The sequence below is a fragment of the Rhineura floridana genome, chromosome 15 (assembly GCF_030035675.1).
Source record: "Rhineura floridana isolate rRhiFlo1 chromosome 15, rRhiFlo1.hap2, whole genome shotgun sequence".
NCBI classification, from domain to species: domain Eukaryota; kingdom Metazoa; phylum Chordata; class Lepidosauria; order Squamata; family Rhineuridae; genus Rhineura; species Rhineura floridana.
Genome location: NC_084494.1, coordinates 38826837 through 38849870, shown reverse-complemented (window position 1 = coordinate 38849870; position 23034 = coordinate 38826837). Strand labels below are relative to the sequence as shown.

The window sequence follows — 23034 nt, the reverse complement described above, 5'->3', positions numbered from 1 at the left end:
ACCTCACACATCCACATCCTCTACTTTAGCTGTCACAACATTTGATGCTGAGATTACTGCAGGGGACCAGCAGCAGCAGCCTCACCCATCTATATCATCTACTTCAACGGTCCCGACACTTGATGTTGAGATACAACAGCAACAAAACACAAATAGTAACAAATCTGATGACGTTGGTCTTTGGTCTACTTTAACCAATGAAGATATACATGTATCATTTTGGATTCAAAAAGGGCTCTCCGACTGTCAGCACTGGAATGATTCGTTTGAAAAATCCAAGCAAACATTTAAAAATCAAGTAAGGTATTGCTGTCGTGGTCTTTTTCACTCTACCAAAATTAATCAAGAAAAATACAGTCGAGAATGGTTAGTATATTCTTCAACAACTGGCTGTGCTTATTGCATTGTTTTCAACCTTTTCTCAGCTTCATTGACAGCTCTTGCTAATAATGGGTTTAATGACTGGAGAAATCCTAATTTAATTCAAAGTCATGAAAATTCTGAAGATCATAGAACAGCTTTGCTGAGTCTCCCCCGCCGCGGCCCCCTAAGAGTTAACAGGAGAACGGGGAGGTACCATCCGGCGCTTGGGGGGATAGATGGACAGCTGGGATTTCCGACTTCTTTTTCCAGGACACAATTAAGACTCCCTCCTCCTCTTAATCCTATTTTATTCCTAGCCCTAGTCAGGCGTTGCTAGGCTCCCCGTTCCCTCCCTTGCTCGTATTAGTTCTCCCTTCACTGGCTGCAATGGTTCGTTCCTAGCATTCGCGGCTCCCTTTGTCCCTGCAGGCCTCCTCCTCCTAGGAAGGAACCATTCCCACAGCCAGTGGGGAAATGCATTTATTTTTGAAGGGCGGCCAAAATTAATACGCCCTCCCAAATCAGTGGCATGGCCGGGAAGTGAAGCAGTTCCGCTTTCGGCGCTCGGAACAAGAAGCGTTTGCATTCCCATCTCCCAAAGGGAACAGGCGCGGGGTACAGAAGGGACTTGGTTTCTTCCAAGGGGCGGGGCCAGCGGGTATGGGCGGAGCAAATACCTCGGCCTTAACCTGTTCTTCGCCGACGCTGTGCTCCCAGCCCCGGGCTCTCTTGGTTGAGAAATTGACCGCCGGGAAGGGCGGCCGAGAGGAGCTCCGAAGGGGAGGGGGCTAGACACGCGTCGGCTGATAAGGAGGAAGGCGCTGTGGGGGGAGGGCGGCCCTCGTGCGGTGGAGCCCCGCTGGGCTGCGATTAGCGAGTGGAGAGGAGCTCTGCCTATGTTCAGAAGCACACCGGGGGCGGCGCTTCAGCCTCCCAAAGCAGGTTCTTCTGGGGTGCGAGTCCTGCGCTCGTTACCGAGAAGTCTGCCCCGCAGAGGGGCCCCGCCTCTGGGCAGGATCACCGGCTGCCGTCCCCGCCCCGACTGGCGTTTCTGTTTGTGCCTGCCCGAAGGAAGCCGCCGCCGCCACGACAGCTGTGCCTGCTTTGGCCACCGCTTCTCCCCCAGGCCGAGGTAAGGCGGGACTCCCCTTCTCTGGCGGGGCTCGTTCGCGCTCCCCTTCGCCTCGCATGCTCCAAGTCGTGGCCACAGCTTCAGTTGCCCTGCATCGGGCCCCCTTCAGCGTCTTCGCGTGCAGTCGAAGCGCCAGCTTCACGCGGATTAGGGAGCGCGAGTCGCGGGCGTGACGTCCTTCACGGATGGGCTAGGGTGAGTGGCCTGTCCGGCTCCGCTCCTGTTGCCGAAGGGGCTTCGCCTCGCTGCGTCGGAGAGGGGAACCCGCTGCAGCCTCGCCAGGGGGCTGACTTGGGGCCGGGGCTGGCCTTGCTGAGCGGGGGCCTGTGCGCCGTTTCTTTCTTTCTTTCTTTCCCCATTTGAATTCTGAAAGCGTCGCCCCTCGCCTTGCGCCTCGCCTTTCTCCCGCCGGCCCTCGGGAACCCTGCGGTGCCTGAGGGCGCGAGAGCCCGCGGGCGTCCTCGGGGCCTTCAGCACCAGCGCTGCCTCTGGGGTTGACCTGGGCACGGGAGGGGCGGGCGCCGCCGGCCCTTCCTTCTGCCGACCCTGATTCCCGCCGACCCTGATTCCCGAGCAGGCGTCGCCCTGGAGCAGGCGGCAAGCCCAGGCTCTTCCCTCACTGCGTGGTACGCCGGGCGCCCGCGGAGTGCCTGCCTTGTCCTCTGGCTCTTGCGCTGGCAGGCAGCCGCTCTGGCTTGGCTGGTGGCCCGCATATAAAGCTGCCTGCCGCCGAGCTGCCCGGGGTAGTCGTCCTGGTGCCCTGCTGACGTTGCGGGACTCTAGCAGCCAGCAGGGACAATGGCCAGGGACGATGGGAGCTGCAGTCCAACGACATCCGGAGGGTGCCAGGTCAGCTGCCGCTATGAGACTCTCTCTCTAGGCTAAGGGCTTCCCCTTCTCCGAGGATCCTCTCAGTGGAGATGGCTTTAGACCTTTCGTGGGTAAGGCATGAGCTCTGTGTGTCACCCAGCTATGGGCCTCCTCCTCAGTCCTATTGTGGAAACTGACAGGTTAGTCCCACAAAGTGCAAAGAAGAAACTGCCTTATACTAAATTGCCCTATCTAGCTTAATGTTGTCTACACTGACTGGCAGCACTCTCATTCAAAGAGGGGATATTCCTAACTGTACCTGGAGATGCCATTGGGGGTCAAACCTGGACCTCCTGCATTCAAGACAGGTGCTCTGCCATGGAGTGATGGCCCTCCCCCAAATCGCCTCGCTGATTCCTGTTAATTCTTTCTGTGAGTTAGTTTTTAAGATGTCAGCATCAGCATTTTAGAGAAAAGGCCTTAGCTCAGTGGTAGAGCCCTGCTTTGCGCACACAAGACCCTGGTTCAGTTCCTGGCATCTCCAGATAAAAAGGGTGCAGGTTCTGCCTGAGAGCTGCTGCCAGCCAGAGTATACAATACTAGGCTCAGTGTGCAAATCTAAGGTAGGGGTGAGGAAGCTTCTTCAGCCACAGGTTGGGGTCAGAGGCAAAACTGCGCAGAGCAAGGGATTCAAACTTCGTACCAGTTTCTAAGCATGGACTCTCACTCCTCTCTGTTCTGATCCTAGCTCAGGGATGCATTCAGGCCAGGCAGAAAACACCGAAGAGGATGTGCAGCAGCGCCAGCAATGGTTGTGGGCAGAGGAGAGTCCCAAGGGCCGGGTACAGAAGCCTGGAGGGCCGCTTGCCCCACCCCATTATAAGGCAGCCGTCTGTGCCCACGGGCCCGCCAGATGTCTGGCTCAATAGCGGCAGCCCTTAGATACTAGCCTCACATTTGCAAGGGCCCAAGGAGGAGGTGACTGGCACCTTCTCTAGCCTGGGGCCACGCAGGGTGGGCAGGAATATTTATGGGGGGGGACAGAAATCAGCCTTGTGGGGAGGGGCTGTGCACCAGAGGTGGACATGAAGGCTGGTGGGATGGGCAAAGCGAATGCTGACGGAGAAGACTCCCGGGTTCAGCATTAGGAGAGGAGGGAAGGAGGATCTGCCGGTCCAGCTCTGGCTATGACGCTGAGCAGCAGCCAGGGGAGAGGTCTCTGTGCCACACTGGCATCCTTTCCCTCCAGAACAGCTGGCCCACAGCTGAGTTGCCACCAGGGCTGTGGAGTCGGTACGCCAGACCTTCGACTCCGACTCCTCTTTCTACTTTTTCTACTGTCCGACTCCTTCATAAATGGCAAATGTATATTAACTAGTAATAACAAATTTACTGTAGTAAAATGGTGGCACAAGGCATTTCATCATCACCACCACGTGAATCCAGAGCTTGGAAAAGTTACTTTTTTAAACTACAACTCCCATCAGCCCCAGGGATTGGGCTCGTGGGAGTTGTAGATCAAAAAAGTAACTTTTCCAAGGTCTGGATTCACATGGTGGTGATGAAATGCCTTGTGCCACCATTTTACTACAGTAAATTTGTTATTACTAGTTAATATACATTTGCCATTTATGAAGGAGTCGGAGTCGGTACATTTCTACCGACTCCACCCAAAATTGCTCCCGACTCCACAGCCCTGGTTGCCACATAGCGGGTAAGGATGCACAAGAGGTGTGTGTGTGGGATGCTCAGGCTGGGCCTTGCCACATCCTCGTCTACTTAGTTGGGAACGGGGGGGGGCATAGATCCGGGGAGCGTCGGAACTCCTGGGTTCTCTTCCTAACTTAGGCAGGAGCTGGAGAGGTTGCTGGCAGTCAGGAATCCTCCTGGCTTCCATGGGCAGCTCTTGGAGGGCAGTGGGCTCTCATGGGTTAAACTGGCCCAGGCCAAGGAGCCTCATCCCATCCCATCCCATCTGGTTGGCCTTTGCTGCCATGAACCCAGCCTGCTTTTTAACTCTGAGCCTGCCTTGGAGGCTTTTGCCCTTCAAAATGAGTTCCACAGTGGTCAGGGCAGCATACCAGTTATCCATACCAGTTTGGAGATCTTCTTATCTCTCCCTTTGGAAACAAGCTGGCCTGGGCAAGACATTTGGCAGGGCAATTGCTTTGGATCAGCTCTGGCAAGGAAGGGGGTACTAGTTGGGTGAGGACAGTTCCTGGAGGTTCTGCCCTTGGCGTTGTGCCCGTGTCTCTCCTTGGGAGTGCCCTGTAGGGAAACAGGCATGGGCTGCATGGGAAAAGCTCCCATGTGGGCATTGCCGTCTTGCATTTCTGCCTCTGAGTAAGCACTGGGTTTGGAAGGTGGATTTCAAACTTTTAGGGACCATGATCACATTCTCTGGAGACAGCATCAACTCCTGGGCAGGGAGAGAGATTTGCTGCCCCAGGGTTATATGTCTGGGTACCTCAGAATTTCTAGCCTGGCTAGTTTCCTGTCCTGTGTTTGTGTGAATTGTTTTCAGCTGTTTGTCAGTGATGCAGAAACTCCAGCTTGTAAATTGCTCCTTGACAGAGATGCTAACAGGTTGCTTTTGGTTAGGACAACATGCCTTTATTACTAACTATAGTTATTTATATATGGTGCAATAATAATTATCTCTTGGTGGTTTATAATAAAACCATAGCCTGTCTTTCTATCTGAAATACTGCGTCTGAGCATAAAATGTATGTGGCAAGATTCAGGCCCATTCTTGGTCTGGCTGAAATTCTAACATTGTGGCATGAGACCCTCCATCTGTGGGTCGCAAGGATGCCCACTGGAGAGGAGGATGCAGCCTGCAAACATGGAGACTTTCTCTCTCTTCTGTTGTGTTACTTCATGGGTTCCAGCATTGAGCCCAGACATTGCAAACTGGCTCCTGGTCGATTAATTCTGAGAGCCAACATGGTACCCAAGGCACAGCTGCTTCTTCTCATTCAGGGTCTCATTAATCTTTTTTTTTAAAATGAGGCTATTTGTGACCTGCCTTTTGGGGAAATATTGAGGTGAAGCAGGTATGAATTGGGGAGTTTTCGGCATAGCAAGAGCACCTTGGACTCCTCCTTTAATAAAGCAAGGGTTTGTCTGTCTGTTTATGAAATTTCTCTGCCACCCTTCCTCCCAAAGGAGGCCAGGGTGTTGCACGTGCAGGGGTCAGGAAGAGCAGAGGGGCAAGAATATACAGAAAAGGAACAACCCCCCCCCAAAAAACCCTGGGCCAAAAAAAGTGGAGAGGCTGTGAGAAACAGGTAAAGGGCACCCCCACATCCTGCTCCTCCTTTCCTTTTTCTGTTTTGTGGGATTTTGCTGTCTGGGGTGTCTGAAAAGTGCAGGATTGTTAAGTGAGGGCACGGGAGAGTCTCCAGGCACGTGTGAGGGCATCATATGACTGGTTGCCTTAACTCCCAGCAAAGGAGGAAACTCACTCGTTTATTCCAGCTGCTGGCCTTGCAGTTTGGAAGAATTGCTGCTCCTTAATGACTGCAGGGGCTGAAGTCACCCGGCTGAAGTCTGTCTTCCCTGCAACCACTTGAGCTCCGCCTGCCTCTCCCTCCTGTTGGGAACTGGTGTGGCCAAGGCTTTTAGGGGTGCCCTGGCTGGGGTTGATGGGAGTTGTGGTTCAAAACGTCTGGAGGGCACCAGGTTGGCAAAGATTGTTTTGGGGCCTCTTCATACAAAGGAGATTTCCTACACGCTGTGTGGAACCCCTGTTGGTACAGGTTGCCGCCTTCTGCTGCCATCCTTTGGTCCTCCTTGCATCCCTTCTGTTCCAGGAGACGCCCAGACCTCACCTTTGTTTCTGCTGCCTTAATGTTGCAGTTGCTTTGCCATGGAAAAAACTAAATGAGAGCTTTAGGCTTTGCCGATATGAGGTAATGCAGTTTTCCTGCCATCCTTTTTGTGCTACTGATGAGGAGCTCTGTTTCTCCTCCTGAGCACTGTTTAGTTTGCAGTAAACTTCTCCATCTCCAGCACCACGTTCCCGTCCCCTGCCACCCTCAGCCCTAAGCCTATAGGCGACTGTTATTCCCATTGTACAGATGAAGGATCGATGCTCAGATATTTGCTCAGACTGCTGGCAAGTGTGTGTGAACCTTATTGCTGAACTGATATTTGCACTGAAATCCGAGATAGTTCAAATTGGGGAGGAACTGTTGTTGGTAGGAGGAAGTATCTGAACTGCAGCGTGGGAAGTGAACCAGCCAGTTAGAATTCTGGTCCAAGCACGTTCACTGTGGCCCCAGCACCCCTGAAGGATGGCTGCCAAACTTCAGGACCCTCAATGAAGGAGCGTCCTTGGAAGCCTTTCACAGGCTCAAGCTGTAAATCTGCCTCCCTCTAGACTAGACTGAGGTGTGTTTTGTAAAAGGGGGGGGGACCAAACACACACAGCTTGGCAGCCCCTGCTGGCCTTAAAGCTTTCAGACAAGCGCTCTCTTGATCTGTGGTTCCATTGTCTCTGCTGGCAGGAATGTGGGGAGAAGAAAGGGGAATCTCCAAGAAAAACAGCCCTCTTGGCATCCTCTATAATCTGCAAAAAATAACAAGTGATTGTTTTTAAGTGTAAATCTCAGAGAAGGTGATTTCCAGACTGACGCTTTGTCCAGTTAACAAACTTGCTCCTGTCTCTGGATGCACAGCACCATGGCGGGGTCCCTTGCAGTCTTGCAGAGGATGCTGGGGCACGATCTCTCGCTTAACCCATGGATGCTCTTGCTTGCCTTGTGTGCATTTTCTTTTGGCCACTTGTGGATTCAGCTGGCAACCAGGGAGATGTCGCCTTGAACCCCCTAAGTGATGACACCACGCTTTCCTCCTTGTATCCTTCACAGGTCCTTTGGAGGCTCTTCCAGCCTCAACACCTTGAAGCAAATGAAACCACGTGTAATGTACCAGCAGCTAAATACTTGGTTGCATAAACTGGGTATATTCCAAGGCTGGATCTGCCATAGTTCAGAGGCAAAGCATCTGCTCTGCACGCACAAGGTCTCAGGTTCAGTCCGTGGCTTCCCCAGGTAGGGCTGGGAGAGACTCCTGCCTGAAAGCCACTGCCAGTCAGTGTAGGCAGTAGTAAGCTAGATGGACCAATGGTCTGATGGACCAATGGTCTAAGGCAGCTTGGTGTGCACCTGCAGCATAATGATGCCACCCTGGGCTTCTTGGGGAGGAAGGGTGGGACATAAATGTAATAATAAAATAAGTAGAGGAAATAAGGCAGAAAGTCCGGACGGCTTCCCCTCTCTCACAAGGGACACAGCCCACGGGAGGGGTCCTCTTGTGTCAACCACACTGAAATCAGTGGGAGCCGAAAGTGCTTTTGCACAGTCCCCATTCATCTCAACAAGGCAAACTTCCCTGTGGAGTTGTGCCCCATGTAAGTAAGCAGGAAAGGGGGAACAGCTTGGACTTTGGGCATCAGGTGCCAGTGTGGGGCTTGTTATCCTTGAAAGGGTTGTATTAGGGCCATTCATAACCACATCTGTGCTCACGTGGCCAGGCGAGTGTTGCTTATGATATGTGAGCCTCTTCTGCTGGTTGCACTTCCAGGTCCTTTCATTTCTCTGCTCATTCCTTTCTCCTTCCTTGCAGCTGAAGATTCTGCACAGCCCCGAAGAGGCACCACTGGCTGAGCCCCCCAGCTTGGCTCCGCAGAAGGTTAGTTCCCTCCTCCTCTTCCTCCCCCCCTTCAGGTACTGCTGAGGCTGAGCTAGGATATAGTCCCTCACCAAGACTGGTTGAAGAACAGGAAGTGGAGAGTAGGAATAAATGGACAGTTCTCCCACTGGGGATATTTATTCTTGTTGTTGTTATTAATTGAATTTATATTCTGCCCTTTTTTCCAAAGGAATCATGGGTGCCAAACATAAAGAAACCATTTGACGAAAAGAAGAAAAACATATTAAAATCAGCTAAAAACATTCCAAATCACAATTACAATTAAAAACATTGTTACGTTATGTTGTGATACGTTGTGTTATGGATTATGTCTATGCTGCCTTTTGGCCAAAAAGGCCCCCAAGGCACCTCACAAAAAATATAAAATACTAGTCAGAAATGAACAGTACAATTTACAAAAATTCAAGACAACAAAATCTTAACATTTCAAAAAAGCAAAAACAGCGACAAATAAAAATCAATCCCATTCATCTTGCTGGGAAAGGCCAGTCCCCAGGAAGGTGTCAGAAAGAGCAGGTTGAGGAGACAAGGCAGGTGGAAAAATTTGCCCCTGATGGTCCCAGCGCAGTCTCAGTCTTGCTTGCAGCAGTTCTTTTGGTTTCTTTGTTTTTCGGCAGGATCGAGTCAGCTGTGACAGCAGTGACACTGCATGTCAGAATGAGGCCATTACCTATACAAAGGGTGGGGCTTAGTGTGTTGAACCCTTTCCTCAACACACACATGCAAAGTTTATCCCCTCAGCTGTACTTTTTGTACATTCTGAAACACAGCTAAAAACATTATTTCATAAGTGATCTTCAGGTTGGCAGGAACAGTCCTCTTCAGCCATCAGATGTCTGGGTAAACAGGAATGTTTTCAAATTCCTCCTGAAAGTTAATAGTGATGGAGACAGATGCACCTTACTGGAGAGGACATTCTACAAACGGGAGCCACAACGGAAAAGGCCTTGTCGTTGGCAGTCCCACCAACAAGGCCTCGCCTGCTGATCGTAGGGTCTGAGATGGTTGATCCTGGGGAAGGTACTCTTGTAGACACATAGGGCTTTATAGGCTAGTACATTTAGCACTTTATAGGTTAGTTCTAACATCTTGAACTGGGCTCGGTACCTCACTGTCAGCCAGTGCAGCACTTTCAGGACTGGTGGCACACAGTCCCATCAGGCTGCCCCACTTACCAGCTTAGCAGCTGCATTCTGCACTGTCTGCATCCTCCAGATCATCTTCAAGGGGAGCCCCACTTGTAGCACATTGCAACAGTCCAGACAGGAACTCACCAGAACATGGGCAACTGAGGCCAGGCTATCCTGGTCCAGGAATGGCCATAGCTGGCAAATCAGCTGAAGCTGGGCATAAGCACTTCTAGTCACAGAAGCCACTTGAGGCTCTAGTGACAGGTTGGAATCCAGGCGTACTCCCAGAACACACACCTGTCCTTCAGGGGGAGTGTAATCCTCCCTCAACAGGTCAAACGCCTAATTCCCAGACACGGAAACCACCCACCCGCAGCACTTCCGTCTTATCAGGATTCAGCCTCAGTTTATTGGCCTCCATCCAGCCCATTGCTGCCTCCAGACACCTGTCCGTCACCTCCACAGCCTGCACAGAAGATCAGTACTGGGACCTGTGCTTTTTAACTTGTAGTAAATGACCTTGGGTTAGGGGCGAGTAGTGAGGTGGCCAAGGTTGCTGCTGGTATTAAAATGTTCAGGGTGGTTAAAACAAAAAGGGATTGCAAAGAGCTTGCAGCAACTACCTTTAAAAAAAAATGAAGAGGATTCTGAAAATCTGTACCTTAAAACCACCTTATAACTTGAAATCTATCTTGTGCCTTTTTTCCACAAGAAATACTTTAATGGGCTTCTACGCTTCCTGTGTTTCCTAATTAAAATGTAGGATGTGCACTGAGTTTGCAGTTTGGTCTCCTACACTTTTGTCCTGCACTGAAAACATCCCCACATAATGTCTCAAAAGGAGTATTTGTGAAAATACTTTTGGGTTTCATGCCCTGTAGACAGCAGAGAGGTCCTTTGACCATGGTGGTCTTGGCATGAGATAGAAATTCAAGCATTGGGAACTGGCATTGGACAACCCTGGATTTCCCCATTTAGAGCTCAAGTGGCACTGGTTTAATTGCTCTGAGTCTCAGAGCAAGGGAAGGATCTAGCAGGGCCAGGGTGGAGCTGGTTCCACTGCATTGCTGGGCGGGTGGCCTTGTTGGTGTGTTGTGGGTGGAAGAAGAAGTGGATTTCCTTCTTACTCCACCACCAGGTCTAGATGTTGCCAGGAGAAGGGATCTTGGTTATAGTTTCCTTTTCAGTTATAAAACTTAGAAGGGATTTTGTGGGCTCATTGTCTTGTGTGACCAAAGTTCTTTAAATACTCAGCCAGTCTCCTGCAACGCGTTGTATATAATGAAAATAAAAATAATTTAACAACACTCCCCTGCTGCCGCTGCCACCAAGAGTGTTCTAAAGTTTGTTTGGCTCTGAATAGGGCCGCAGGGGAGCTGGTCACCTTCTCGGGGTTTTCTAGGGTGAGATGGAGCCCTCTTGACTCAGAGGAAAAGGCTGGCCACATGGCTGTGAGTTGCCTGCACAGCTGTACAGCTCCATGGTCCTCTGCTCCTGAGGTCAAGCTGCTGAACTGTGGGTTTAAGACAAGATAGGCAGCTGGCCGTCTCTCCATCTCCCCGCCCTTCTTCTCTCTCCACCCCACCCAGGACTTCCGCTGCACCCTAGTGGTTGCTATCTTGTCAGCGATGCTGGTGACTGCCCTCCTGTTCCACACACTCATCCTCCCCTTCCGCGGCTCAGCCTCTGCAGGGAAGATGGCTCCTGTCCCATACCTGAGCAACACATGCAACGACCCCTGCAGGTGAGGGCTCCACCTGCAGCCAGACTCTCTCTGGCACGTGGATGTGGCAGTTCCGTGCTCCGGGAGCCCCAGCATGCTGTGGCTCTGTATAAATGTGCTGTCATGATTGCAGAAGCCACTTCTCCACTGAGAGTGTAACTTAAAGAGTAAATACCTTTTAACTTGGCGAGATTTCTATTGGAGCGAAAGTGCATGAGATTGTGCTACTGCTTAAAGAGTGTGTCTAGGCTGTTATGCCTAAACTGACCGAAGAAGGGGGCTTGGGGATGCAGGAAATTGGGATTCAGCTGAACTGTCTCTGACCACAACCAGATCCTTGGGCTGTTGGCCACTGCTGCTTCAAGCTTCTACCTTCAGCCCTCCTGGCAGAAACACTCATGCCTTCATAGTTCCAGGTTTGCAGGCTAGAGAGACTTGCCGTGCTTCTCCTCTGAAACAGTGGGTGGGTGAGGAATGTCTTGGCCTTCAACACGTCCGAACGCAGCTGTTTCTCTCCTCAGGAGCGTGTTGGTGGAGAGCATCCCTGAGGGGCTGACGTATGATGACAACAGCACCGCCAACCCTTCCATTTTTGAGGCCTGGATGACGCTTCTGGGGGATGCAGAGAGCACTGTGGACATTGCATCTTTCTATTGGAGCCTGAGAAATGAAGACACCCACACCCAGGATCCCTCAGCCAGCCAGGTGAATGGGCAGAGCGCTCTCAAGAAAAGGAGCAGTAGAAGGTCCCAGGTTCAGCCTCCGCTGGCATCTCCGGTTAGAACTGGGAAGGATGCCCTGACTGAAACCTGGGGGGCCTCTGCCAGTCAGTGTGAACAGTACTGGGCTAGATGGACCAAGGGTCTAACTTGGCGCAAGCTCTTTCCTGGGTTCCTTTTCTGAGGCTGTTGGTTGTTCCGCCTTGCTCCAGCTGAGAATTTCTGCCCTGGGAATAATCTGGGGATTTGTTGCCTACCCCCACTCTCCTTTCTAATCAGTGAGTCTAGTGGGCCCCCTTCCTACGGCAGCTCTTTTCTTGGTGTGAAGCTGAAAGGTTTCTGCTCATGTGTAAGTAAGGCTGGAGTGGACATATAGGGGTGGGAAAGGAGGCTGGCGACTGGCTGGGCCAAGATGGGCAGCAGCAAAGACATGCTTGGATTAGTTGCCCCCTGCTAAGCGCCTGGCAGGATCTGCCAAACCTGCTTGCAAACAGGCGTCTAATTGCCTGGATGTGGAGCCTCCTTCATCCTCGGAGGCCATCAAAGGTCCCTTGGAGGGAAAGCGGAACATCCGTTTGCTTGCTTTTTGGTTATAGCGGTTGGAGCAGCAAATCATTTGATAAAATCCAAACGCAGTGTGACGGTTGCGATATGCTGCAAGAAGCCCTAAATTGCAGAGCTTCCCAAGACGTCTTGCCTCTGGGCAGATGCAGCCGCAGTCTAGTGATGTGATGAGCTGGGGGTGCAGCTCACGTTGGTGCAAATGTATTGAATTTTATTGGACTGAACACAACAAATAGAAAAATAATGTTGTAAATTATATTTTTGGGGAAGGGATGGTCAGAGCATCTGCTCTGTATGCAGAAGGTGCCAGGTTCCGGCTCTGGCATTTCCAGCTGGGGCCGAGAGAGGCCCCTGCCTGAAACCCCAGAGAGCCCCTGCTGGTCAGTGTAGACGAGCCTTCCTTAACCTTTGCTGGACTACAATTCCCATCATTCCTGACCATTGGCCATGCTGGCTGCAGGGGTTGATGGGAGTCGTAGTCCAGCAACAACTGAGGGCCCAAAGGTTGAGGAAGGCTGGTGAGGACTACACTCAGCTAGGTGGGGCAATGACGTAAGGCATAACTCCAAAGAGGGCACCTTCCTATGTTTCTGTTCTATGAGTCTTACACCCAATGTGTGTTTCACTTGTTAGGGATTTGGCTGATTATTTATTTATTTGTTATTTGATTTATATCCCACCCTTCCTCCCAGCAGGCTGTTTCTCTTCTCAGAAACTAGACAAAACGGATACCCCTCTCCACCTCCATGCACCAGCCAACATGCCCAACTTGAGGGCTGTGATGCCCAATTCTGGGCTGCATTAACTGCACTGGGGCCTCCAAACAGTTGCAAACAAAGAGTGTTTCATCTCTGGCTGGATGCAGTGCACGTTTCTGAAGAGTTCAGTCACCAAATTCCCCTTGTTGCTGGATGACCTGCACTTTCAAGATGTTCCCTGGATACAGAAGGCTTATCCCAAACAATTTGAAATGAGATCTGGGCCTTCCATGGGCTGCCCAGGAAGCCACGCGAGGGGAAGGTGCCTCTTGTGCCTGGCTCAGATCTTGCCCACTCACTGTATCCTCCCTTTACAATCAGGGGGAAGAAATCCTGGCAGAGTTGGCGAAGGTGCCCAGCAGAGGCATTGCCTTGCGGATTGCCGTCAATCCCCCTACCTCTCGAATGCCCTGCCATGACCTCCAGGCGCTGGAGGAGAGCGGTGAGTGAGAGCAGGTGGCCATTTGCAGCAACGCTTGATTCCAGAAAGCCAACCCAGGACGCGACAGGCCCCTCTTGCCTCAAGCAGGGGTGCAAAAAAGGGCATTCAAAACAATGATACAGCAGCCTTGCCCCCCATGACGAAAGGTGACAATGTCAGAGACTCTGTAGTTTAGAAAAAAGGCATACAAGGAAGGGGCAAGATGGTAAGAGGTGTGTAACGTGGATAGGAGGAGGCTTTTCGCCCTCCCTCGTAATGCTAGAATGTGGGGTCATCCAGTAAAAGTGGTTGGAGATTCAGGACCTACACGTGAAGAGCTTCACAAGTCCGAGTCCTAGAAGCAGGTCCTTGTCCTGAGGAGTTTACAATCTAAAATGAGACATGTGGGAAACATCAAAGGGTTGGGCTGGACTTGGGGGTGAGGCTGTATCAGTGGCTTCCTCTGTGTTCCAAAGGAAGGGGAGAGAAGTTGAGGCAGCAGAGGGGATAAGCAGGGAAGCCATCAGCAGTTGTGTTGGTTGCAGTTAGAGCTGTTTCAGTGAGAGCAGGGCATGGGAACTGAGTCAGAGGCATTGCAAAAAATGCCCTTCGAGGGAGGGGTTGAAGGAAGAAAAGGCAATGGCACCCTGGAGGTGTTCTGGGGGGCAGTTCCAAGGATTCGGGACAGCAAGGGAGAAAAGGCGGAGCCTTTCGGGGGAGCCGGAGACCTTTGGATGCTTGAGGTGGCTGTGTAATGAACTTGTGGAATCTTGCACTGTGAGATGTGGTAGTGGCAGTGGCTTGAAAGGGGATTTGATGATTTCTTGGGGCCTATGGCGGCAGAGAGGCCTTTGATGGTAACTAGCTGTGATAGCTCTATGCACTCTTCTGCTTTAGCGACAGTAAGCCTCTGTATTGCCATTTGCTGAGGAGCAACATTTAGGTGAGGAAGGTTACCTTTATATGAAGCGGGTCTCACTGTAGTGATCCAGGCTGGAATACAGCAACGTGCTTTATGTGGTGCTCATTTTGAAGACTGCTAAGAAGCTTCGCTGGTGCAGAATGTAGCAGCTTTGGTGTTGACAGGGGCTAAATGCTCAGACCATATCACACCACCTCTGCAACAGCTGCCAATACGCTTCCAGGTCCAGTTCAGGGTGTTGGAAACAGCCTTTAACAGTTTGGGACCAAGTTGCTTAAAGGACTACTTGTGCCTATATGGACTTGCTATGGATTAGGGTTCTGCACAGAGTCCTGCAGATGTGCCCACCAGGAAGGGAGGTCCGTCAGTCATTCAGGTACAAGGGACGAGGCCTTTTTTGCAGTGGCCCTATGGCTATGGAACCAACACCTTTTTGTAAAATGTGCTTAGAACTAAAACAGTCTTCTTTCCAAACCTGTCCAGGTGCACAGATTCGCAAAGTTAACCTGCCCAGGCTAACTGGTGGAGTTCTGCACACTAAATTCTGGATTGTGGACCAGAAGCACATTTACCTTGGGAGTGCAAACATGGACTGGCGCGCCCTCACCCAGGTGATGTATCCTTCCTGAAGGGGCCTGTGACATCAAGTGCCAGGCTGTGTTGGAACCCACCCTGTGCCCAGGCCTAGCGAATGGGGGTGCCTATCTTGGGCCGCAGGAGCTGGGCAGCATTCTTACCTTTAAGGGCAGCAACGAAGCGGCTGCATGCGGCCTGATAATTTTCGAGATCATCAGCCAGAGTCCTTCATCATCCATCTCCCGCATCTGAAGTGAGGGCTCTTTTGGCTGAGACTCCCCAGTCCTGACACATCTTCCCCCAGGGAGGCCCACCAGGTGCCAACATTGTGGTCCTTCGGGCATCAGCAAAAACAGTTTTATTCACCCAGGCACTCATTTGTGTGTGTGTGTTTTAAAAAGTTGCTGCTTTTTGTAAGTTTTTTAGTATCTTATGACCTGCTGGTGTCTGTTCTGACATATTTGTTTTGTGTTTTTGCTGTTGTGAACCATTCCGATGTCTAGTATGACAAAGGGCACTATATCAGTGTTTTCTAGTTTGCCTTTGCCGACTTGGTGCCCTCCAGACATTTTGGACTACAGCTGCCATCAACCCCAGCCAGGATGACCGTGGTACTATCACTCCTCGCATCCTACAGCTGCGCTGGCTGGGGTTGATGGGAGCTCTAGCCCAAACTGTCTAGAGGGAATGTGGCTTGGTGAAGACTGCTCTAAGTAGATGTGGCCTGTTGTCCTCTTAGGCCGATTGCAGGGGTCTGGGTGCTCTTCCTGGATTCTGCACTGCAGCTGTGTGTGCGTGTGCATGCGAGATGATGCATTAATTCCATTCTGCATGGAAGGAGCAGCTTCTCATTCTCTCTTTTCTGACTGCAGGTGAAGGAGCTAGGTGTGGCTGTGTACAACTGCAGCTGCCTGGCGCAGGATTTGGGGAAAATGTTTGAGGCATACTGGGCTCTGGGGCTGCCCGATGCCACCATCCCATCTCCCTGGCCAGCCAATTACTCCACCACGTATAACAAGGAGACACCTCTGGAGCTGAAGCTGAACGACACAGATGCCGGTGTGTACCTTTCGGTGAGTTGGCAGGCAGAGCAGTCAGGCACTCTGGTCAAAACTAGTGACCGTCTCTTGTGGAGTTTTTGGTGGCCAAATGCTGTCAGGCGAAACAGTCCCACTGAATAAAAAAAACAGTTTGCCACCCTCCCCCCACCCACTCTTCAAGGGTTCATTTCTGCTAAGATATCCCTAGTGGGAATGCCAGAGAAATATGGTTCTGGCTCAGGGAGTGGAGTCCTTTGAGCAGGGTGACACCCAGCACAGGCCCTGGTGTGCTCTCTAGCTGTTGTGCGAACAAAAGTCTCTTCATTTTACCCCCCAACTGTTGTTTCTCTGGGAACCACCCCACCTTGGAGCGATGCAGCCTGGTGTTTTTGAGTACATGAATGTGGGCGGGGGATGAACAGGCTTGTGCTTGCCGGGTAAAGAGGATGCGTCAAAAAATGCCTCCAGAAATCTCCCATGCAATCAACCCCCACCCTTCCCAAACCATTGACCAATGCCTCAGATTGATGGCATGCCTGACCAGTTGGGGCCCTCCTTCTTTCATGGGTCTTTTCCCTCTGCACCTGTCTCCAGAGCGCTCCCCCTGCGCTGTGTGCCACTGGGCGGACGGAGGACCTCCAGTCCCTGGTGAGCATCATTGATGAAGCTGAGGAGTTTGTCTACATTGCAGTGATGAGCTATTTGCCCACCATGGAGTTCTCTCACCCCAAGAGGTAAATGTCTGCTGAAGTGTGTGACCTCCCTCCCTCCCTCCGTCCCTCCCTCCCTCCCTGTGTGCTGCATATTCAGCATTCTGACCATCACCATCATGTTCTCTCCTACAATAACACAGACAGCAAAAGGAGGACATGAGAGTTGATGCTGGCCCAGCATTCTGTTTCCAACAGAGGACAGTTGGATTCTTTTGGGAAGCTTGCAAGCAGGGCGTGAAAGAGGATGTGCATTCCCTGTTGCTTGTCCTCAGGATCTGTAAACTGGCATATACTGCCACTATAAATGCAGTTCTGTCTACTGGGAGGAACAGCGGGATATAAATAAAATTAATAAATGGGCTAATAGCTGTCAGTTGGCCACTTGCTGCTTTCAAGCAGCTGACACAGTGAGACACAGTAGCATCACAACAGTAAAGTGTTGCTCTGCTGAGTCCCTTGTTGAGACACACACACACACACTCAGTTATGCTTCTCCATGGCACAAAGCTCCCCACGGGTGCAGTGGGGCGGCAAGGTGAATCCCTTGATGCTGTGGCCAGTCCACACACGGCTGCTGAGCACATGGGGTCCAGATCATCTCCACCCTGCAGGGGAGGAAAAGATGGGGACATGCAAATTCACCAGGCATCCGGCCACTCTCCCCTCTCTCATACAGTTGGCTGGGTGGGACTGGCCCAAGAGCTGTCCAGTTTCATCTGCCCTTGAATGACCATTTTGGCCCAAACCGTTCCGCAATGTTCAGCTGGCGCCATCCCTGTTGAAGGGCGCTGGACAGAAGAAGATGCACTGTGTCAGAGGTGACAGTGCAGGATATGACCCGAGTTCTTGCTTGTCCCCACCCAGGTTCTGGCCGGTGATTGATGACCACCTGCGGAAGGCGGCCTATGAGAGGAGAGTCCTCATCCGCCTCCTCGTCAGCTGCTGGAGACACTCTAAGCCAATCATGTTCCCGTTCCTGCGGTCCTTGGCTGCCCTGCAGGACAACCACACCCACTACAGCGTGGAAGTGGTGAGGGCCTTCTCGACTGGGCTCCCAGTCTTGCCCCTATAAGATCAGTCTCTGGAGTGGAGATGAAGTGCCAGCCAACAACCCATTATTCAAACCAGCACAGACGAGGCGTATCCAGTCGTGGGAATGAGAGCTGGGAGAGGCTCCACGGGGCCTTCTCATCTGACCCTTCCCTTGTTCCTGATGCTGGTAACTGCAGCTTCGTTGTTTGACGGCTGCCGGCTCAACCTTCTTTTGGACCTCTGAGGAAAGGGACTGGCCCTTGAACTTGGGAAGCCGCCTTAACCAGAGTCAGGCCCTGGTCTGTCTACCTCAGGACTGCCAGTATTGGCTGGTAGCAGCGCTGCAGGGTTCAGGCAGGAGCCCCACCCAGCCCTACCTTGGGGATGCTGCTGAGGCTGAACCTAGGGCCTTCTGCCTGTAAGGCAGCTGCTCCACCCGGGAGCTACGGCCTTTCCCCTCCGGCAGAGATGAAGGTGCCTCAGTCGTCCTGAGCCCACAGCTCTTGCCTTGTCCTCAGCAACGGGAGTGAATGCTGTTCATCCTATGCGTGAGTCCCTCGTAGGGTCAGGAAAGTTGGATAGCGAAAAAAGTGGACAAGAGAAAAATAAACTCATTTGACATGTGGTGTTGGAGAAGAGCTTTGCAGATACCATGGACCGCAAAAAAGACAAATAATTGGGCGTTAGAACAAATTAAGCCAGAACTATCACTAGAAGCTAAAATGATGAAACTGAGGTTATCATACTTTGGGCACATAATTAGAAGACATGACTCACTAGAAAAGACAATAATGCTTGGAAAAACAGCAGCGAGTAGGAAAAGAGGAAGGCCAAACAAGAGATGGCTTGATTCCGTAAAGGAAGCCACAGGCCTGAACTTACAAGATCTGAACAGGGTGGTTTACGACAGATGCTATTGGAGGTCGCCAATTCATAGGGTCGCCATAAGTCAAAATCGACTTGAAGGCACATAACAACAACAAGCACCCCCACCCCAGTGATCTCTTCTGCAACCCCCTCCTCCTCCTCCTCTTTTTGATTTTTCACTTCTTTTTCTCTCCTTTGCCAGAGGCTCTTTGTGGTTCCAGCAAATGAGACACAGGCCAAGATCCCCTATGCCAGAGTCAACCACAGCAAATTCATGGTGACAGACAAGGTGGCTTATATTGGTGAGTAGTGGGTAGGTGGGGAAGGGGGGGTCCAGCAATCGGAGAGTCTTCAGGGTGAGGCTAGTTCAGCCAAAGAGCTGGCCTAGGCTAGTGGGGGGTTTCTTTCTGTCAAAAGTGACGTGAGAGAAGTAGCCCAGGAGGAGGGCAGCGGATGCCCTGAGGAATGACCAGCAGGCCTCTCAGAGGGAAAGCTGTATGCTGGGAGGGAGGGTGGGGAGCTCAGTTGAGAGGGCCTGACTGAGGTCAGCTCCTTCCAGAATGTGGCCCTGCACTTGGCCTTGAATGTAGGCAACACTCAGAAGCAGGACACAGCATTGGTCCAGGGGGCAACAGCGGGGACACGGGGAATGGCAGAGGGGAGACGGAAGCCAACTCTGCCAGTGCTGAATCTTCCAGGCACTTGGGCTGGGTTTAGGCTGCTCAGGCTCTGAATCCAGGTGTGAATGGCTGGCCAAATTCTTGCTAGCCAGTCAGGGCCTTGTCATATGGCTTCTGCCTATAGCCTTCTGCCCACATCTTGTTGGCATTGGCATTGTTACTCATGTCCCAGTTCTCTGAGCAGTGCCAGGCTGCGTTTCCCTTGGAATGAGGTCACTGTTGCCTCGTGGAGCTGTTGTGATGCACAACTTCATTTATATACACACAGATTGGACAAAGGTGGGAATGCTGAACATGGCTTATCTCCACAGTTTGCTGCTTCCCATCAGATTTCTAGGCAGACAGAGCCAGTCCCCCCAAATGCTGTTAACTTGCAGAGCCCCAACACAGTGCTCCACTCTAGCATGTTGGCCACTGCACCATCAGTCTGTGGTGTTCGTTCGTTCGTTTCTTTCCCTCGCTTCTGCCAGAGTGAAGGGGGGGCATGGCATGCCCTCTTCCGCCATACTGGCTCTTGCCTTCCAGAAGTGTTTTGGGGTATGTAGTTTCTGTGCCAAAGTATTCTCCCCAGCGTAGCACAATAAGGGTGCTGTTTAGTTAACAAAAGAAACTGGGTTGACCACTTTAACAGTCCTCCTCTTACCTTGAGAGGACATTCATCTCAGTCCCAGTCCCTCAGAGCTGTGCTACAGCACACGCAGGGCCCTTACCGTTTGTGTTTCCTTCCCTTCCCAACAGGAACGTCCAACTGGTCTGGAGACTACTTTCTTCACACTGCAGGGTCTGCGCTGGTGGTGAATCACAGCCACGTGGAGGCTGGGAACCAGCCGACTGTCCGGGAGCAGCTTCAGGCTGTGTTTGAGCGGGACTGGGACTCAAGATACAGCCAGGGATTGAGCCTACTGGGCCAGTGGGAGGAGCTCTGTGACACCTATTAGCCAAAGGCAACCCCTTCCTCCCTGTTCTGATTTGATCCTGATAGTTGTCGGTCTGACTCATGCAGTCAGCCGCTTGCCCTGGGGCACCTTGCAGGGTCCCTGCTCTTACATGGAATGAACTAGGTGGTGCCAAAGTCCTCCTGGGGCAACGTTTTGGGATAAGAGAAGAGAGCCTTCCCCTGCAAAACTTTCTGGATTCTGTTCCTGTCCAAAATCAAGAAACACTTCAGCCTGACTAGGGATGGTGGGGTGGAGATGGGTGGGAGTGAGGGGAAGAGCCAGCTTTGCCACTGGTTGGCAAATATGCAACAATCCTTGCAAAGGAGCTTTGATGCATTCAAAGTCCAAAAGATCTTGTGTACATATTGGGGGGGAAAGCATGACTGGAAGCAAAAAATTGGTGCGAGGGTAGAAGTAGTGTGGGTGTAGCTGTTAGGAAAGGGTATGTAGGTCAAAAAATTAGGAAAAGTGTCCTGGCTAGAAGGATCCTGAAGAGGGACTCTCGTCCCCTCCCCTTACTTGAGTCTTCAATGTTTTAAACAAAAGTGCAGATAACTGCATGAGAGATGGCTGAATTAGGCCTGATGCAGGTAGCCCTTAACTCAGAGCATCGTGTTTGCACACAGAAGGTCGCGGGTCCTATCCTGGCATCTCAGGGCAGGGCTTGCATACAATTAAGTTTTAGAGTAGACTCATTGAAAACAATGGCCCCAACTGAGTAGCACCAGCATTGGATGCAACCCCTCCTGTTTGAAACCCTGGAGAGCTGCTGCCTGTCAGTGTAGGCGATACTGACTTAGATGAGCCAATTAGTCTGACTCACAATAAGGCTGCTTCCTCTGTTGTCTTGCACAAAATGTTTCCCCTGGAAACGTCTCTGCCAGGGACACCTTTGAGGGGGGGGGCATTCGCACCTCTGGCAATGGGCCAGCTGCTGTTGCTGCCGGAATCACCACTGCATGTTCTTGTTTTGGGGTGGAGTCTGCCCTTGACCAGGGACTAGCTGTGTGCCATTCAGTTACCACTTGGAAGAGTGGTGGCAGTTTAATCCAGCCCAGCGGAAAGAACATCAAAGGAAGTGTGGAGTAATGCCTCCTGCCTCCTTGAAGAGAAGGAGCTGGGTCCAGTGCCCTTCTGACAAAGACGTGCTGCCTTCCTTTACACCCAGGGCAGGGGACTATAGGATGATGGCTGCCGCTTCTCAGTATGGCAGGGAGAGGGGGCCATCAGCTGACTCTCCTTCCACCTTTCCTGCTGCCTCCCAAAGCGGTGAACTGTGCAGAAGGCTTGCTTCCACTGTGGACAATGGGGAGATCGGACCCCTGCTGTGCTGGAAATCTAGGTGCAAGTAATCCCATGTCAAAAATGAAGCTTCAAGAGAGGTGAGCTGTTGTAAGCCCTCTCAAGCCTCAAATGCCAGCATATACCGTAAGACCATGTATGCCTTTGCCCACCCTCTCTGGCTTCCAGTGTCCAAATACAGGCTTGGGGAGTGATGCGGCAATTCACAGAGAGCCTTCAAGCATCAGCCTAGTCTGCACGTTCTCAAAAAACACTAGTTTCCTCCCAAGAGGAACATTCATTCTTGCTGACAAGAGATGGGGAACCAAAACTAAGCTGCAGTGTCTGCCCACCAGTCATGTTTACCTGTGCCCTTTAGGTGCGATTGCAAGGCCATTTTTCTGCCCCTGTTCAGCTCACTTATGGCAGAGTCGGACACAAGTGTGTGTCTGGGGGGTGGGATTTGACATGACTCAGGGTTATCTAATCTGTTCCTCAGAGGAGCCTTCTGGGGGTAGCAGCTGCCATTTATATGTAGGGCGCTGCCCTTGTTGTGGATTTTTACTGCTTTCAGTACAGACCTTTGGCAAAATAAAGCATTGTTTTCCATTCAGCTATGGTCTTGCGATTGCTGCAGAAACAGCTTTGGGATGGAAAAGGCTCCGAGGAGCATGTGGATGAGGCCAAGGCTGCATGCATGTGTTGGAGTTTCTCACTTGCAAATACACCTCTGGCGTAGAGCAAGCTGGAGCAGAACTCCCTAATTTATTGGAGTCCCTTTTGTAGGCTCAGACCTCCTGCTGGCCCATGTCTGACCAGTTATTCAAAAGACATAGTAATCCACCCATTACGTGGCTGTCCTTTTGGAGCAGCTGAGCTGCCCCTGTAATGCAAAGGCCCTGGGCCCTCCTCTGCCAAGGGTTTCAAGGAGAAGCAGCACTCTGTGGTTCAGAGGATTTCTGAATGGCAACTGACATGGGACCACTAACTGCTTTCTAGGCAAGTTTTCCACTTCTGTGGCTTGTATGAAGGAAATGAGCCAGCAGAGCAGGAGTGGCCCTCTGGTTCTGTCTCTTGCCCCAAGAGGCCTTTCCGCACTTACCATTTATAGTGGTATAGTTGCTGTTTGGCCCAACTTTTTAAGAGTGAGTTTGTAATTGATTTCACCTTTGTTGTTGGAAAGCGATTGCGGGATTTTCCTTTCCATACTAATGGTGGGTTGTGGCCAAATTAAGAAAAGGTCCGTGGCTGTATGGAGTAATCCTCTCACACATCTTTGCATTCCATCAGCTAGTCAGTGTTGGCGTTATGAGCATGCATGTGGGGATAGCCCTTTAATGGTTTTATAGATATATATTTTCTGTCCTCAGAACTAAGCATGTAAAGCTCTCACAGGTCAGAGGCACAAAACAGCAACCCCCACCCCTTCCGTATAGAAACAGAGGTGATGCTTCTACACATGCCTCAGAAATGAAAATATTGAGGATCTATTCCGGATCTTTCACACAAAAAATTATTTTGGCAATACTGACAAAATTGGGTTTTTTATTACATTATTCCAGAATACTAATAACTAAGTCATGTGGCAGCATGCCAGAGAAACCCAGCAACTATAAACTGTGAGTGTGGAAAGGCTCATAGTTTGAG

General features: G+C 51.3%; 1 protein-coding gene across 5 annotated transcripts; it reads left to right on the top strand.

Moving 5' to 3' along the window:
• The first annotated feature begins 1047 nt into the window (after positions 1–1047).
• On the top strand, positions 1048–22000 carry PLD3 (phospholipase D family member 3). Of its 5 annotated transcripts, none has more exons than XM_061597851.1 (12): positions 1048–1495; positions 7180–7248; positions 7939–8002; positions 10743–10897; positions 11398–11581; positions 13239–13359; positions 14744–14871; positions 15709–15909; positions 16471–16610; positions 17454–17619; positions 18691–18790; positions 19907–22000. In XM_061597851.1, the coding sequence occupies exons 1-12, from the start codon at positions 1260–1262 to the stop codon at positions 20104–20106; spliced, it is 1764 nt and encodes a 587-aa protein (XP_061453835.1). In that variant the 5' UTR covers positions 1048–1259; the 3' UTR covers positions 20107–22000. The 5 variants fall into 5 exon arrangements, with proteins under 5 accessions (XP_061453835.1, XP_061453838.1, XP_061453839.1 ...); XM_061597852.1 differs by lacking the exon at positions 1048–1495 and adding an exon at positions 1548–1690; XM_061597854.1 differs by lacking the exon at positions 7180–7248 and having other exon boundaries at positions 1412–1495; positions 7937–8002.
• The last annotated feature ends 1034 nt before the right edge of the window (positions 22001–23034 follow it).